A 15,000-nucleotide genomic window follows, 5' to 3' on the forward strand; every position below is an offset into this window, starting at 1 on the left:
GTCCCAGAATGCATCACTTCCCTTCAGAGTCTGCAGTGACGGAGATTTGGAGCCAAAATAAAATCTGTTTTCCGCTGCAGGACTGTTAATATGTCACTGTGTGTAGATTTAATGCTTTTGTGTTTCGTCCTGTCTGTAAATCATGTTTACGAAGGAAAGATGAGAGGAGGAGGAGAATGAAGGGAAGAAACAAAAAGACAAGACAAACGCACAAAGAAGAAGAATTGAGCAGTACGAAGAAGAAAAAGAAGAAGAAGAAGAAGAAGAAGAAGAGAGGAAGAAACAGAACATACGTGACGAATGAAAGAGAAGAAACAGGAAGAAAGAAACCGTTTCCATGGTGACGCGTGAATCATTTCTGCTGACAGTCTCAGTTAAAGTGCTGATGCAGCCATTTCCATGGAAACTAAAATTAATGTTTTGTTTAATTCCTAAAAACTCCAACTGATGACGGACGAAAGAGTCCAGAGAGAACCAGCTGATCAAGGCGGTTGCTAAGGCGGTTGCTAGGTGGTTGCTAAGGTGGTTGCTAAGGCGGTTGCTAAGGTGTCTCCACTCTCATATCTCAGATGTGATTCAGCTCCAACATGTACGGATGTGATTTGAGAAGTTGAACATTTGGAGTAAAGAAGTGAAATCCTGCTACTATAGTTAGTTTATGTAGAAGCTTCCTGAAACCGACCAATCAGAGCAGAGTTACTTAGTTACTTAGTTACTCAGTTAGTCCGTTACTCACTTAGTCCGTTACTCTCTTAGTCCGTTACTGAGTTAGTCCATTACTCAGTTAGTTCGTTACTCACTTAGTCCGTTACTCAGTTAGTCCGTTACTCTCTTAGTCCGTTACTGAGTTAGTCCGTTACTCAGTTAGTCCGTTACTCACTTAGTCCGTTACTAACTTAGTCCGTTACTCACTTAGTCCGTTACTCACTTAGTCCGTTACTCTCTTAGTCCGTTACTCACTTAGTCCGATACTCACTTAGTCCGATACTCACTTAGTCCGTTACTCAGTTAGTCCGTTACTCACTTAGTCCGTTACTGAGTTAGTCCGTTACTCAGTTAGTCCGTTACTCACTTAGTCCGTTACTCACTGAGTCCGTTACTCGCTTAGTCCGATACTCTCTTAGTCCGTTACTCACTGAGTCCGATACTCACTTAGTCCGTTACTCACTGAGTCCGTTACTCACTGAGTCAGTTACTCACTGAGTCAGTTACTCACTGAGTCAGTTACTCACTGAGTCCGTTACTCACTGAGTCCGTTACTCACTGAGTCCGTTACTCACTGAGTCCGTTACTCTCTTAGTCCGTTACTCACTGAGTCCGATACTCACTGAGTCAGTTACTCACTGAGTCCGTTACTCACTGAGTCCGTTACTCACTGAGTCCGTTACTCTCTTAGTCCGTTACTCACTGAGTCCGTTACTCACTGAGTCCGTTACTCTCTTAGTCCGTTACTCACTGAGTCAGTTACTCACTGAGTCCGTTACTCACTGAGTCCGTTACTCACTGAGTCCGTTACTCACTGAGTCCGTTACTCTCTTAGTCCGTTACTCACTGAGTCCGTTACTCACTGAGTCCGTTACTCTCTTAGTCCGTTACTCACTGAGTCAGTTACTCACTGAGTCCGTTACTCACTGAGTCCGTTACTCACTGAGTCCGTTACTCACTGAGTCCGTTACTCTCTTAGTCCGTTACTCACTGAGTCCGTTACTCACTGAGTCCGTTACTCTCTTAGTCCGTTACTCACTGAGTCCGTTACTCACTGAGTCCGTTACTCACTGAGTCCGTTACTCACTTAGTCTGTTACTCACTTAGTCCGTTACTCACTTAGTCCGTTACTCACTTAGTCCGTTACTCACTTAGTCCGTTACTCTCCTAGTCCGATACTCACTGAGTCCGTTACTCACTTAGTCCGTTACTCACTTAGTCCGTTACTAACTGAGTCCGTTACTCTCTTAGTCCGTTACTCACTTAGTCCGTTACTCACTTAGTCCGTTACTAACTGAGTCCGTTACTCTCTTAGTCCGTTACTCAGTTAGTCCGATACTCACTTAGTCCGTTACTCACTGAGTCCGATACTCACTTAGTCCGTTACTCACTTAGTCCGTTACTCACTTAGTCCGATACTCAGTTAGTCCGTTACTCAGTTAGTCCGTTACTCACTTAGTCCGATACTCAGTTAGTCCGTTACTCACTTAGTCCGTTACTCACTGAGTCCGATACTCACTTAGTCCGTTACTCACTTAGTCCGTTACTCACTTAGTCCTATACTCAGTTAGTCCGTTACTCACTTATTCCGTTACTCACTGAGTCCGATACTCACTTAGTCCGTTACTAACTTAGTCCGTTACTCAGTTAGTCCGTTACTCACTTAGTCCGATACTCAGTTAGTCCGTTACTCACTTAGTCCGTTACTCACTGAGTCCGATACTCACTTAGTCCGTTACTCACTTAGTCCGTTACTCACTTAGTCCGATACTCAGTTAGTCCGTTACTCACTTATTCCGTTACTCACTGAGTCCGATACTCACTTAGTCCGTTACTAACTTAGTCCGTTACTCAGTTAGTCCGTTACTCACTTAGTCCGATACTCAGTTAGTCCGTTACTCACTTATTCCGTTACTCACTGAGTCCGATACTCACTTAGTCCGTTACTAACTTAGTCCGTTACTCAGTTAGTCCGTTACTCACTGAGTCCGTTACTCACTTAGTCCGTTACTCACTTAGTCCGTTACTCAGTTAGTCCGTTACTCAGTTAGTCCGTTACTCACTTAGTCCGTTACTAACTTAGTCCGTTACTCAGTTAGTCCGTTACTCACTTAGTCCGTTACTCACTGAGTCCGTTACTCAGTTAGTCCGTTACTCACTTAGTCCGTTACTCACTTAGTCCGTTACTCACTTAGTCCATTACTCAGTTAGTCCGTTACTCACTAAGTCCGTTACTCACTTAGTCCGTTACTCAGTTAGTCCGATACTCACTTAGTCCGTTACTCTCTTAGTCCGTTACTAACTTAGTCCGTTACTCACTTAGTCCGTTATTAACTTAGTCCGTTACTCACTTAGTCCGTTACTCAGTTAGTCCGATACTCACTTAGTCCATTACTCACTTAGTCCGTTACTCACTTAGTCCGTTACTCACTTAGTCTGTTACTCGGTTAGTCCGATACTCACTTAGTCCATTACTCACTTAGTCCGATACTCACTTAGTCCGTTACTCGGTTAGTCCGTTACTCGGTTAGTCCGTTACTCACTTAGTCCGTTACTCACTTAGTCCGTTACTCGGTTAGTACGTTACTCACTTAGTCCATTACTCGGTTAGTCCGTTACTCACTTAGTCCGATACTCACTTAGTCCGTTACTCACTTAGTCCGATACTCGGTTAGTCCATTACTCACTTAGTCCGATACTCACTTAGTCCGTTACTCGGTTAGTCCGTTACTCACTTAGTCCGATACTCACTTAGTCCGTTACTCACTTAGTCCGATACTCTCTTAGTCCGATACTCACTTAGTCTGTTACTCACTTAGTCCGATACTCAGTTAGTCCGTTACTCACTTAGTCCGTTACTCAGTTAGTCCGTTACTCACTTAGTCCGTTACTCACTTAGTCCGTTACTCACTTAGTCCGTTACTCACTTAGTCCGTTACTCACTTAGTCTGTTACTCGGTTAGTCCGATACTCACTTAGTCCGTTACTCACTTAGTCCGTTACTCACTGAGTCCGATACTCACTGAGTCCGTTACTCACTTACTCCGATACTCACTTAGTCCGTTACTCACTTAGTCCGTTACTCACTTAGTCCGTTACTCACTTAGTCTGTTACTCGGTTAGTCCGATACTCACTTAGTCCATTACTCACTTAGTCCGATACTCACTTAGTCCGTTACTCACTTAGTCTGTTACTTGGTTAGTCCGATACTCACTTAGTCCATTACTCACTTAGTCTGTTACTCGGTTAGTCCGTTACTCACTTAGTCCGTTACTCACTTAGTCCGTTACTCGGTTAGTCCGTTACTCACTTAGTCCGATACTCACTTAGTCCGTTACTCACTTAGTCCGATACTCTCTTAGTCCGATACTCACTTAGTCTGTTACTCACTTAGTCCGATACTCACTTAGTCCGTTACTCAGTTAGTCCGTTACTCACTTAGTCCGTTACTCAGTTAGTCCGTTACTCACTTAGTCTGTTACTCACTTAGTCCGTTACTCACTTAGTCCGTTACTCACTTAGTCTGTTACTCGGTTAGTCCGATACTCACTTAGTCCATTACTCACTTAGTCCGATACTCACTTAGTCCGTTACTCACTTAGTCTGTTACTTGGTTAGTCCGATACTCACTTAGTCCATTACTCACTTAGTCCGTTACTCGGTTAGTCCGTTACTCACTTAGTACGTTACTCACTTAGTCCGTTACTCGGTTAGTCCGTTACTCACTTAGTCCGATACTCACTTAGTCCGTTACTCACTTAGTCCGATACTCTCTTAGTCCGATACTCACTTAGTCTGTTACTCACTTAGTCCGATACTCACTTAGTCCGTTACTCACTTAGTCCGTTACTCACTTAGTCCGTTACTCACTTAGTCCGTTACTAACTGAGTCCGTTACTCTCTTAGTCCGTTACTCACTTAGTCCGATACTCACTTAGTCCGTTACTCACTGAGTCCGATACTCACTTAGTCCGTTACTCACTTAGTCCGTTACTCACTTAGTCCGATACTCAGTTAGTCCGTTACTCAGTTAGTCCGTTACTCACTTAGTCCGATACTCAGTTAGTCCGTTACTCACTTAGTCCGTTACTCACTGAGTCCGATACTCACTTAGTCCGTTACTCACTTAGTCCGTTACTCACTTAGTCCGATACTCAGTTAGTCCGTTACTCACTTATTCCGTTACTCACTGAGTCCGATACTCACTTAGTCCGTTACTAACTTAGTCCGTTACTCAGTTAGTCCGTTACTCACTGAGTCCGATACTCACTTAGTCCGTTACTCACTTAGTCCGTTACTCAGTTAGTCCGTTACTCAGTTAGTCCGTTACTCAGTTAGTCCGATACTCACTTAGTCCGATACTCACTTAGTCCGTTACTCACTTAGTCCGTTACTCACTTAGTCCGTTACTCACTTAGTCCGATACTCACTTAGTCCGATACTCACTTAGTCCGTTACTCAGTTAGTCCGATACTCACTTAGTCCGATACTCACTTAGTCCGTTTCTCACTTAGTCCGTTACTCACTGAGTCCGTTACTCAGTTAGTCCGTTACTCACTTAGTCCGTTACTCACTTAGTCCGTTACTCACTTAGTCCATTACTCAGTTAGTCCGTTACTCACTTAGTCCGTTACTAACTTAGTCCGTTACTCAGTTAGTCCGATACTCACTTAGTCCGTTACTCTCTTAGTCCGTTACTAACTTAGTCCGTTACTCACTTAGTCCGTTATTAACTTAGTCCGTTACTCACTTAGTCCGTTACTCAGTTAGTCCGATACTCACTTAGTCCATTACTCACTTAGTCCGTTACTCACTTAGTCCGTTACTCACTTAGTCTGTTACTCGGTTAGTCCGATACTCACTTAGTCCATTACTCACTTAGTCCGATACTCACTTAGTCCGTTACTCGGTTAGTCCGTTACTCGGTTAGTCTGTTACTCACTTAGTCCGTTACTCACTTAGTCCGTTACTCACTTAGTCCGTTACTCGGTTAGTCCGTTACTCACTTAGTCCGTTACTCACTTAGTCCGTTACTCACTTAGTCTGTTACTCGGTTAGTCCGATACTCACTTAGTCCGTTACTCACTTAGTCCGTTACTCACTGAGTCCGTTACTCTCTTAGTCCGTTACTCACTGAGTCCGTTACTCACTGAGTCCGTTACTCTCTTAGTCCGTTACTCACTGAGTCCGATACTCACTGAGTCCGTTACTCACTTACTCCGATACTCACTTAGTCCGTTACTCACTTAGTCCGTTACTCACTTAGTCCGTTACTCACTTAGTCTGTTACTTGGTTAGTCCGATACTCACTTAGTCCGTTACTCACTTAGTCTGTTACTTGGTTAGTCCGATACTCACTTAGTCCATTACTCACTTAGTCCGTTACTCGGTTAGTCCGTTACTCACTTAGTCCGATACTCACTTAGTCCGTTACTCACTTAGTCCGATACTCTCTTAGTCCGATACTCACTTAGTCTGTTACTCACTTAGTCCGTTACTCACTTAGTCCGTTACTCACTTAGTCTGTTACTCGGTTAGTCCGATACTCACTTAGTCCATTACTCACTTAGTCCGATACTCACTTAGTCCGTTACTCACTTAGTCTGTTACTTGGTTAGTCCGATACTCACTTAGTCCATTACTCACTTAGTCCGTTACTCGGTTAGTCCGTTACTCACTTACTCCGATACTCACTTAGTCCGTTACTCACTTAGTCCGTTACTCACTTAGTCCGTTACTCACTTAGTCTGTTACTCACTTAGTCCGATACTCACTTAGTCCGTTACTCACTTAGTCTGTTACTTGGTTAGTCCGATACTCACTTAGTCCATTACTCACTTAGTCCGTTACTCGGTTAGTCCGTTACTCACTTAGTCCGATACTCACTTAGTCCGTTACTCACTTAGTCCGATACTCTCTTAGTCCGATACTCACTTAGTCTGTTACTCACTTAGTCCGTTACTCACTTAGTCCGTTACTCACTTAGTCCGATACTCACTTAGTCCATTACACACTTAGTCCGATACTCACTTAGTCCGTTACTCACTTAGTCTGTTACTTGGTTAGTCCGATACTCACTTAGTCCATTACTCACTTAGTCCGTTACTCGGTTAGTCCGTTACTCACTTAGTCCGTTACTCACTTAGTCCGTTACTCGGTTAGTCCGTTACTCACTTAGTCCGATACTCACTTAGTCCGTTACTCACTTAGTCCGATACTCTCTTAGTCCGATACTCACTTAGTCTGTTACTCACTTAGTCCGATACTCACTTAGTCCGTTACTCACTTAGTCCGTTACTCACTTAGTCCGTTACTCACTTAGTCCGATACTCACTTAGTCCGTTACTCACTTAGTCCGTTACTCACTTAGTCCGTTACTCACTTAGTCTGTTACTCACTTAGTCCGTTACTCACTTAGTCCGTTACTCACTTAGTCCGTTACTCACTTAGTCTGTTACTCACTTATTGAGTTAAAGAGACAGGAGCTAAAACTGTTTCAGAGGCTGAACTGATGCATGAAGGACCAGTAGAAGATAAATAAGGAGTTTTTATTCCAGCAGAGACTCAGAATATTAATATTCAGCTGGAAATATAAAGATGAGTTATTTAAAGTGGTTAAAGAGCAACACTCAAGAAAGTATGTCACAGTGAGCCAGACTGTGGATCTGAAAACCATGTGTGAGTCAGAAACACGTTTACTGCTTTAATAAAGTCTCTTCAGGAGAAATTCTTTACCTCCATCAAACTGCTGCTGAATAAACACTCTGAATATTTTCATGTGTGCAGCTTCTGTCCGCCCTGAATTAAAAGCTGCTTCCTGTCTCTTAAATCTTCATCACTTCATTCACCTTCCTCCCTCCTCTGTCGTCTGCAGGGAGACATGAAGCTGAAGAATGTGCTTAGAGACACACACACACAGACACACACACACACACAGAGACACACACACACACACACACACACACACACACACACACACACAGACACACACACACACACACACAGAAATCCATTTTTCATTCACACCAAAACTTAACGGAGCGTTTCAGGTTTTTATGTCCAACACGACGACATGAAAGTTTCTAAGATGAAGTGCAGAGTGGAAGATTTCAGGTGGCAACACATTTACAAGAGGAACACTTTCCTGTCACACACACACACACACACACACACACACACACACACACACACACACACACACACACACACACATACACACACATTATTAATGAGGGTCTGGCAGCAGTGGACCAGCTGTGTCGCAGATCTCACTCTGCATGAGCTGAACAGGATTAAAGCTGTGTGTGTGTGTGTGTGTGTGTGTGTGTGTGTGTGTGTGAGTGTGTGTGTGTGTGTGTGTGTGTGTGTGTGTGTGTGTGTCTGTGAGTGTGTGTGTGTCTGTGAGTGTGTGTGTGTGTGTGTGTGTGTGTGTGTGTGTGTGTCTCTGTGTGTGTGTGTGTGTGTGTGTGTGAGTGTGTGTGTGTGTGTGTGTGTGTGTGTGTATGTGCGTGTGTGTGTGTGTGTGTGTGTGTGTGTCTGTGAGTGTGTGTGTGTGTGTGTGTCAGTCTGACTGGAGTCTCTTTGTTTCTCTCAGACATTCACGTCTAAAAGATTTTTTACTTCGGCATCAAACTGAAAAAAAAGTTTTAAAAAAACAGAAAAGTTGCGACAGGAAAAACACTGAGTCACATCAGCAGAAAATGTTCATTTCTGCATCTGCAAAGTTGCTAAATGTTGATACTGACTACATGTTGTAATCTCTGACCTCGCAGAACAATCTGAGCTGCAGTGATGCGTTTACTGCCATCAGTAAAAACCAGCGTCTGTCCCCTGAACGCAGCGTCAGACTCAACGTTTGGGGCTTAAATCATTTTTTCTCTTTAGTGTTTATTAATGTCTCATGTGAGCATCACAGAGTCGAGATTAAAGGCTTCAACCGAACCAATAAACAACTCATTTATTCATCTGCACAAATCTTTAAACCAAACATTTTAAAAACTGAGTTATGAGAAGTTAAATCAATGACAAACTGACATCAAATCCATTAAATGTGTGTTTAATAAAGAGGATTTATTGGGTTTGGCTGATGTGAGGCGTTCATGTTTGTTTGGTTTTTAGACACTTGTGATAAATGGAGCCTTCAGAAAAAGAAGTTTCCCTTCTGCATTTGATCAGAAGAGTCTTTGATTCCATGTTAAAGACTTTAATGTTTATGTGAAGTATAATATAATAATATCTCCAGTATGACTGGATTGATCAATAACAGCAATGATGTTATATACCAGGAATAAATTCATCTGTTTAACTTTTATATATTTCTCATGTTTATCCTTATCAGCCTTTTATCAGCTGATCTTTAATCTGTTTATCTTTATGTATAAACTGAACATATTGTTAATACTTTACAGTCATGTGACCATCTGACATCATCACTTTCAGTCAGATTCAGTTTATAAAAACCTTTATGATCTCTTTGTTGCTATGACAGGTTTACTTCCCTCAGGATGAATAAAGTGTTTTATTTCTCTGCTTCTGAAATGTGAGACGCACTCGAACGCACCAGTGTGGAAGATGTTTGAGTCTCAGTCAGTCAGTGTTAGATTTCTGGGTTAGGGTTAAAATCATTCACAGAAACTGAAGAAGACAAAAGAAGAAAAACAGAAGTTCAGAGCAACGATCCAAAGCTGCCATCATCACTTCACCCTTAAAGACTAAACAGCAGCACTCTGATGAAGAGGACTTTAACTGAGCCAAGTGTGTAAAATAAGAAGTAAAGAGTTTAAACCTTTAAAGGAGAATTCTGTAGAAAGTCCTTCTCTAGAGCCTGTCTGTAGATATAAAGACTATAAAGATTTAAAGTAACAGAAACACAAAGATTCTTACTTTCAGCAGATTAAACTTATTATATTATATTATATCATATTATATTATATTATATTATATTATATTATATCATATTGCTGCTGTATGACACTAACTTCTTGGCACTGCTCCTTTAAATGAAGCACGCAGCAGATTTCGGGGACTCGGAGGTAAACTGACACTGATGGTTCTGCCAGACTCAACGTTTTTCTTCTTCGGGGGTTATGTAAGAGGTGAGGACTCCTCTGGAGAGGGACATTCCTCCGTCCTCCAAACACAACCCGGCTCTGTCCTCCAGGACCAGGAGTCAAACTGAGAGACTCAAACTCCAGACTCCACTTACACTGAGTCCAAATAGCTGCAGAGAACTTTAGACGAGCTCAGCCCCGAAAAATCTGCTTCACATCAATATTTACACGTGTGATGAAGAGTTGAGTTAAACAGAAGTCAGACTCACGTTGGATGGCCACAGATCTTGCGGTGGTACCACTGTTTGCAGTTGGTGAAATATTTCTTATCGGTGCCTTTAATCTGCTGCATGGCGCAGACGTTGGGCCTGAAAGAGAAGAGAGACGCTCAGTCAGCAGAATAAACAACCTTCATCATCATTCCACCTTAAACTGAATATGAGAGCTTTAATAGAGACTCTGATACAACTGATTTCCTGTTAAACTCATTAAAGTGTCATGAAAACGTTGATTTATGTCAGATGTTAAAATCAGCTGTTAGAGAATAAATTCAGATTTAAAGAGTTTTTATCTTCTCGTATTAAACAGTCTGCAGCTTCGTCTCTGACATGTTGGATTATTACAAGTTTATGACTTTAATCATCAATAAGTCCAATAAAAGTCATTTTCATGCTACGAGATGTTTTTATAGAAGATGATCAGCAGTTAAACTTCTTTTTATAGTTTAAAGACTTTTTATCATACTGTTATATCGTTAATGTTAAAGTTCACTTACGTTTATTCTCATTAAAATATAAACATCTGTAAATAAACCTTTACTATATATATATCTATATATATATATATATATATATAGATATATATATAGATATATATATATATATATATATAAACTCATTCATATCAAATCTGTTCTTTTGTTTTATTCTGAAATCTGCAAACTTTCAAACTAATAACTAATAAATAAGTTTGATCAGTTGAACCTGAAAGTTTAACTTCTTAATAAACAGTTAAATATAATAAAAAGCTTTAATATAATAAACATTACAGAACATCTACTGCAGATACATTAGTTTAATTTAATGTATTTATTTCTCTACATGTTTCACAGATGTGTCGTCTGATGTTTTTTAGGCTTTTTAAACATTAACAAACATCTGGATCTCATCCATCACATCAACACCAAACTTTATTCTTATTTTAAGACTTTTTTTGCTTTAATGAAACAAAAGAAAAACTTTATTCTAATTTCTGTTTAACTCTCAGCAGGAGAAAAGTTAAACTCACAGCTGTTCATGTTTAATGTCTCAGATCACTTCCAGATGTTTCACCTCTCAAACATCTCTGAGCCTTATTTCCCCTGAAAGTGACTAAATCCTGAACAGTCCACCTTAAATCCTGCAGCAACAGTTTAAGGTGGTTTTACAGTTAAAACAAAACTAAGACTCATTAAAGAAATCATTTAAAGTGGTTTGTTCTTCATCAGCAGATGATGATGATGATGATGATTCTGCAGCAGGTAAAAGAACATTTAAGAGATAAAGACAGCAGATAATTATTAACTATTATTGATTATTAATTATTAATTAACAGAGATCAATCAAAGCAGAAAGTTCAATTAAACAAAGAAACTATCAGAGACTGAGAACTAAATATATTAATGCAGAGACTCAAGCTGCTGCACTAAGTAAACCTCGACCTGGCTCCGTTCAGCCCGGTTCGGCTCAGACTCAGACTCAGCTCGGCCGGGTTCGGCTCGGCCCGGTTCGGCTCGGTTCGGCTCAGACTCAGACTCATCTTGGCCGGGTTCGGCTCGGCCCGGTTCGGCTCGGTTCGGCTCAGACTCACCCCTGCTGCCGGCCTCTGATCCTGCTGTGCTGCAGCACCGCCTGGTAGGGGGACCGGGCCACACAGACGGTGAGGACCAGGGACAGACCCAGAACCAGCAGACACACCTTCATCTTGTCTCTCTGAACACAGTTAATACTCCTGCTGCTTCTTCTTCCTCCTCTTCCTCTCTGACTGCTGCTGCTGCTGCTTCCTGCTCCGCGGCTCGCGCTGCTTACACACAGCTTTATAGAGGAGGAAGAGGAGGAGGAGGAGGAGGGGGAGGAGGAGAAGGGGCGGGAGGGAGGAGGAGAAGGGGCGGGAGGGAGGACACACACACACACACACACACACACACACACACACACACACACACACACACACACACACACACACACACACACACACACACACAGAAACACACACACACACAGAGACACACACACACACACACACACAGAGACACACACACACACACACACACACACAGACACACACACACACACACACAGAGACACACAAACACACACACACACAGAGACAGACACACACAGAGACAGACACACAGACACACACACACACACACAGACACACACAGAGACAGACACACAGACACACACACACACACACAAACACACACACACACAGAGACAGACACACACACACACACACACACACAAACACACACACACAGAGACAGACACACACACACACACACACACAGACACACACACACAGAGACAGACACACACACACACACACAAACACACACACACAGAGACAGACACACACACACACACACACAGAGACACACACACACACACAGAGACGCACACACACACACACACACACACAGAGACAGACACACACACACACACACACAGAGACACACACACACACAGAGACACACACACACACACAAACACACACACACAGAGACACACACACACACAGAGACGCACACACACACACACACACACACACACACAGTAAAGTATCCATAAAACTGTTCAAATATTACACACAAACACTGCTCCATGTTTTATATTCACTACTGAACTTATAACATATATAACATATATAACATATACATATATATACTTAACATAACATACATATATATAATATAAACCTGTATGATGAAAAACTGTTTATGTTTACTGTCCTCAAGTCAGGGCATGTATGTAATGCAATATATATATATATACTGTTTATAATGTAGTGTGTATATATAGTGTTTACATAATGTTTTGTACATAATGTTTGGAGCAGAATCAACAATGAACGTAATAACTAGTTATTGTGAGCATCACAGCTGATTATTAGTTCATGTCAGTGAGTCTGGCTGCTGCTGCTAACCCTAACCCTAACCCTGACCCTAACCCTGACCCTGGGTCACATGTTCCTTCAGTATGAAGTTATATCATGTTAGTTAGTTTAGAAACAAACAGACTAATAATCATCTGATCATGTTCTCAGAGTATCAGTGTAAGACGCTACTGAGCATGTGCAGTAACTCACAAATGAAGGTTTGAATAAAGTGAAGTTGTTTAGTGATGAAGCGTCCGTGTTGTTTCTGTGAGTCTAGTTCAGATATATCTGAGCTCACATCACTGTGTGACTCTCAGGGTTGTAACTGGAAGACGGATGTTGACATGAACGTTGTTTATGGAAACTCGTTGTAACAATAAGTCGGATTATAAATCCTGAACACAGCAGAAAGAGACTGAACTGGATGATTTATGGAGATATAAGCTCAACTCTTCTTCAGTGGAAACCTCCCAACGGATCAACCCATCATCTAAATAACGCTACCTGTCCTGCTGCTGATGGCTTTCACAGAGCTTCCTGTCTCCTGCTGTCCAACACACTCTTTATCTCTCAGCAGCTGCTTGCTGTCTGACTCACATCGACTCTGACCTCAACCTGCTGCTCACACACAGAATCTAAATATTTAAGTTAAGTTAGTTTAGTTTGGATGATTAGTGGAAACTTGCAGGTTAATAAAGGTCAGACGACAACAACATGCATGATTTATCACAATGTTATCACAACATAGATGACAATAAAAAACACACAAAAGAAAGAAGATAAAACCCTTTAAAGGAGCAGTCTGTAGAATTTAGTGACATCTAGTGGATCAGAAATAAATAGCTTTTAATTAAATCTATCTTTAATACGCTGTTCAGCCCATAGACTGTATATAAGAAATGGACGTAACAGCCGTGACGTCACCCATTGGTTTGTGGACTGCTGCTCGGAGGCCAATAGTATCGGATCTGAGCAGCGCCATCTTGAAAATTTCAGGTGCATGCTGGGAAAAATAAAAACAGGGATTCTACTTATATGGGCATCAGGAGGAGCATGAGGCGCCCTCCTGAACCTGTGAACCAATCAACCTGTCAATCACCACGTAGCCACGCCCTAATGCATACCCTGCTTTATCGTCACATATAAAATCAGGGAGGCCAAAATGTCCCAAATGAACATCATACTGCATTGAAGAAGGCTTTAAACTAGCGATTGAGACCATAAACACATTTTGAAAACGTTTACTGAGGTTAGAAATCAAGTGAGAAGTTGGTGAATTCTCCATTGACTTGTATAGAGACGGAAGTCCTTTTGACACCAAAGCGGTCGCCCCCTGGTGGCCTTTTGATAGAATGCAGTTTTAAGTTACTTCCTGGTTGGCATCATTTCAGGGGACCGGAGCTCCCCGCCTGGTTAAAACTCAAAGAGACTCGTTTATCCCCATAAGAGTTCTGGGAGATTGTCAGGGAGGTGAGCAGTATGTGATGATAGAATATGTGAGGTTTAAACAAAATCACCACCCATCAAAAAAGGGACGAATCATGTATTTACTACTCTGAATTCACAGTGTAATTCCTCTCTCCTTTCATCTGGTTGTTGTTGGCTGAGCTGCAGGAGGAAACCCCCCATAACCCCCCCCCCCCCCCCCACACACACACACACACACACACAATCTGATATCTGGTAAATCAAAGTCTGAAATACTCGAAGCAGAATATAAACAAACAGGAACATGGAACGTCTGCGGTCTGTGAAGTCATCTTTAACTCTCAGCTCTCAGGTAACGGCTGCTTCTCTTCACTCTGTGATGATCTGTGGTTAGTGTGGAGCAACGGAGCATCTCCTGTGATGATCTGTGGTTTGTGTGGAGCAACGGAGCATCTCCAGTCTTTCTAATCAGAAGGAAGACGTGGGTGTCGTCAGCGTACAGATGAACACAGATGGAAAGTATTCAGCTCAGCCTCAGTGAGGCAGCGTGTGGGCCGACTGAACGAGCTCCAGGAGGCCATGAAAGCAGTTTGAAGTGAAATCACGTCTCTGAGGATGAGACACACTGAGGAACGTTTGCTCCAGCAGCTGTTTAGTGGCAGAGCTGAGTCAGACCAC

At 42.0% G+C, this 15,000-nt stretch overlaps 1 protein-coding gene across 1 annotated transcript in view; it reads right to left on the reverse strand.

The window, feature by feature from the left end:
* Positions 1-11,794, reverse strand: part of tgfbi (transforming growth factor, beta-induced) — a 36,200-nt gene extending 24,406 nt beyond the window's left edge. Inside the window, exons 1-2 of the mRNA XM_062425731.1 lie at positions 11,605-11,794; positions 10,026-10,124 (exon numbers count right to left, since the gene is read on the reverse strand). Coding sequence (XP_062281715.1) covers positions 10,026-10,124; positions 11,605-11,717 — 212 coding nt within the window. The 5' untranslated portion in view covers positions 11,718-11,794. The remainder of the gene's footprint in view (positions 1-10,025; positions 10,125-11,604) is intronic.
* Positions 11,795-15,000: the final 3,206 nt, after the last annotated feature.

This window comes from Scomber scombrus, chromosome 9 (genome assembly GCF_963691925.1).
Source record: "Scomber scombrus chromosome 9, fScoSco1.1, whole genome shotgun sequence".
Classification (NCBI taxonomy): domain Eukaryota; kingdom Metazoa; phylum Chordata; class Actinopteri; order Scombriformes; family Scombridae; genus Scomber; species Scomber scombrus.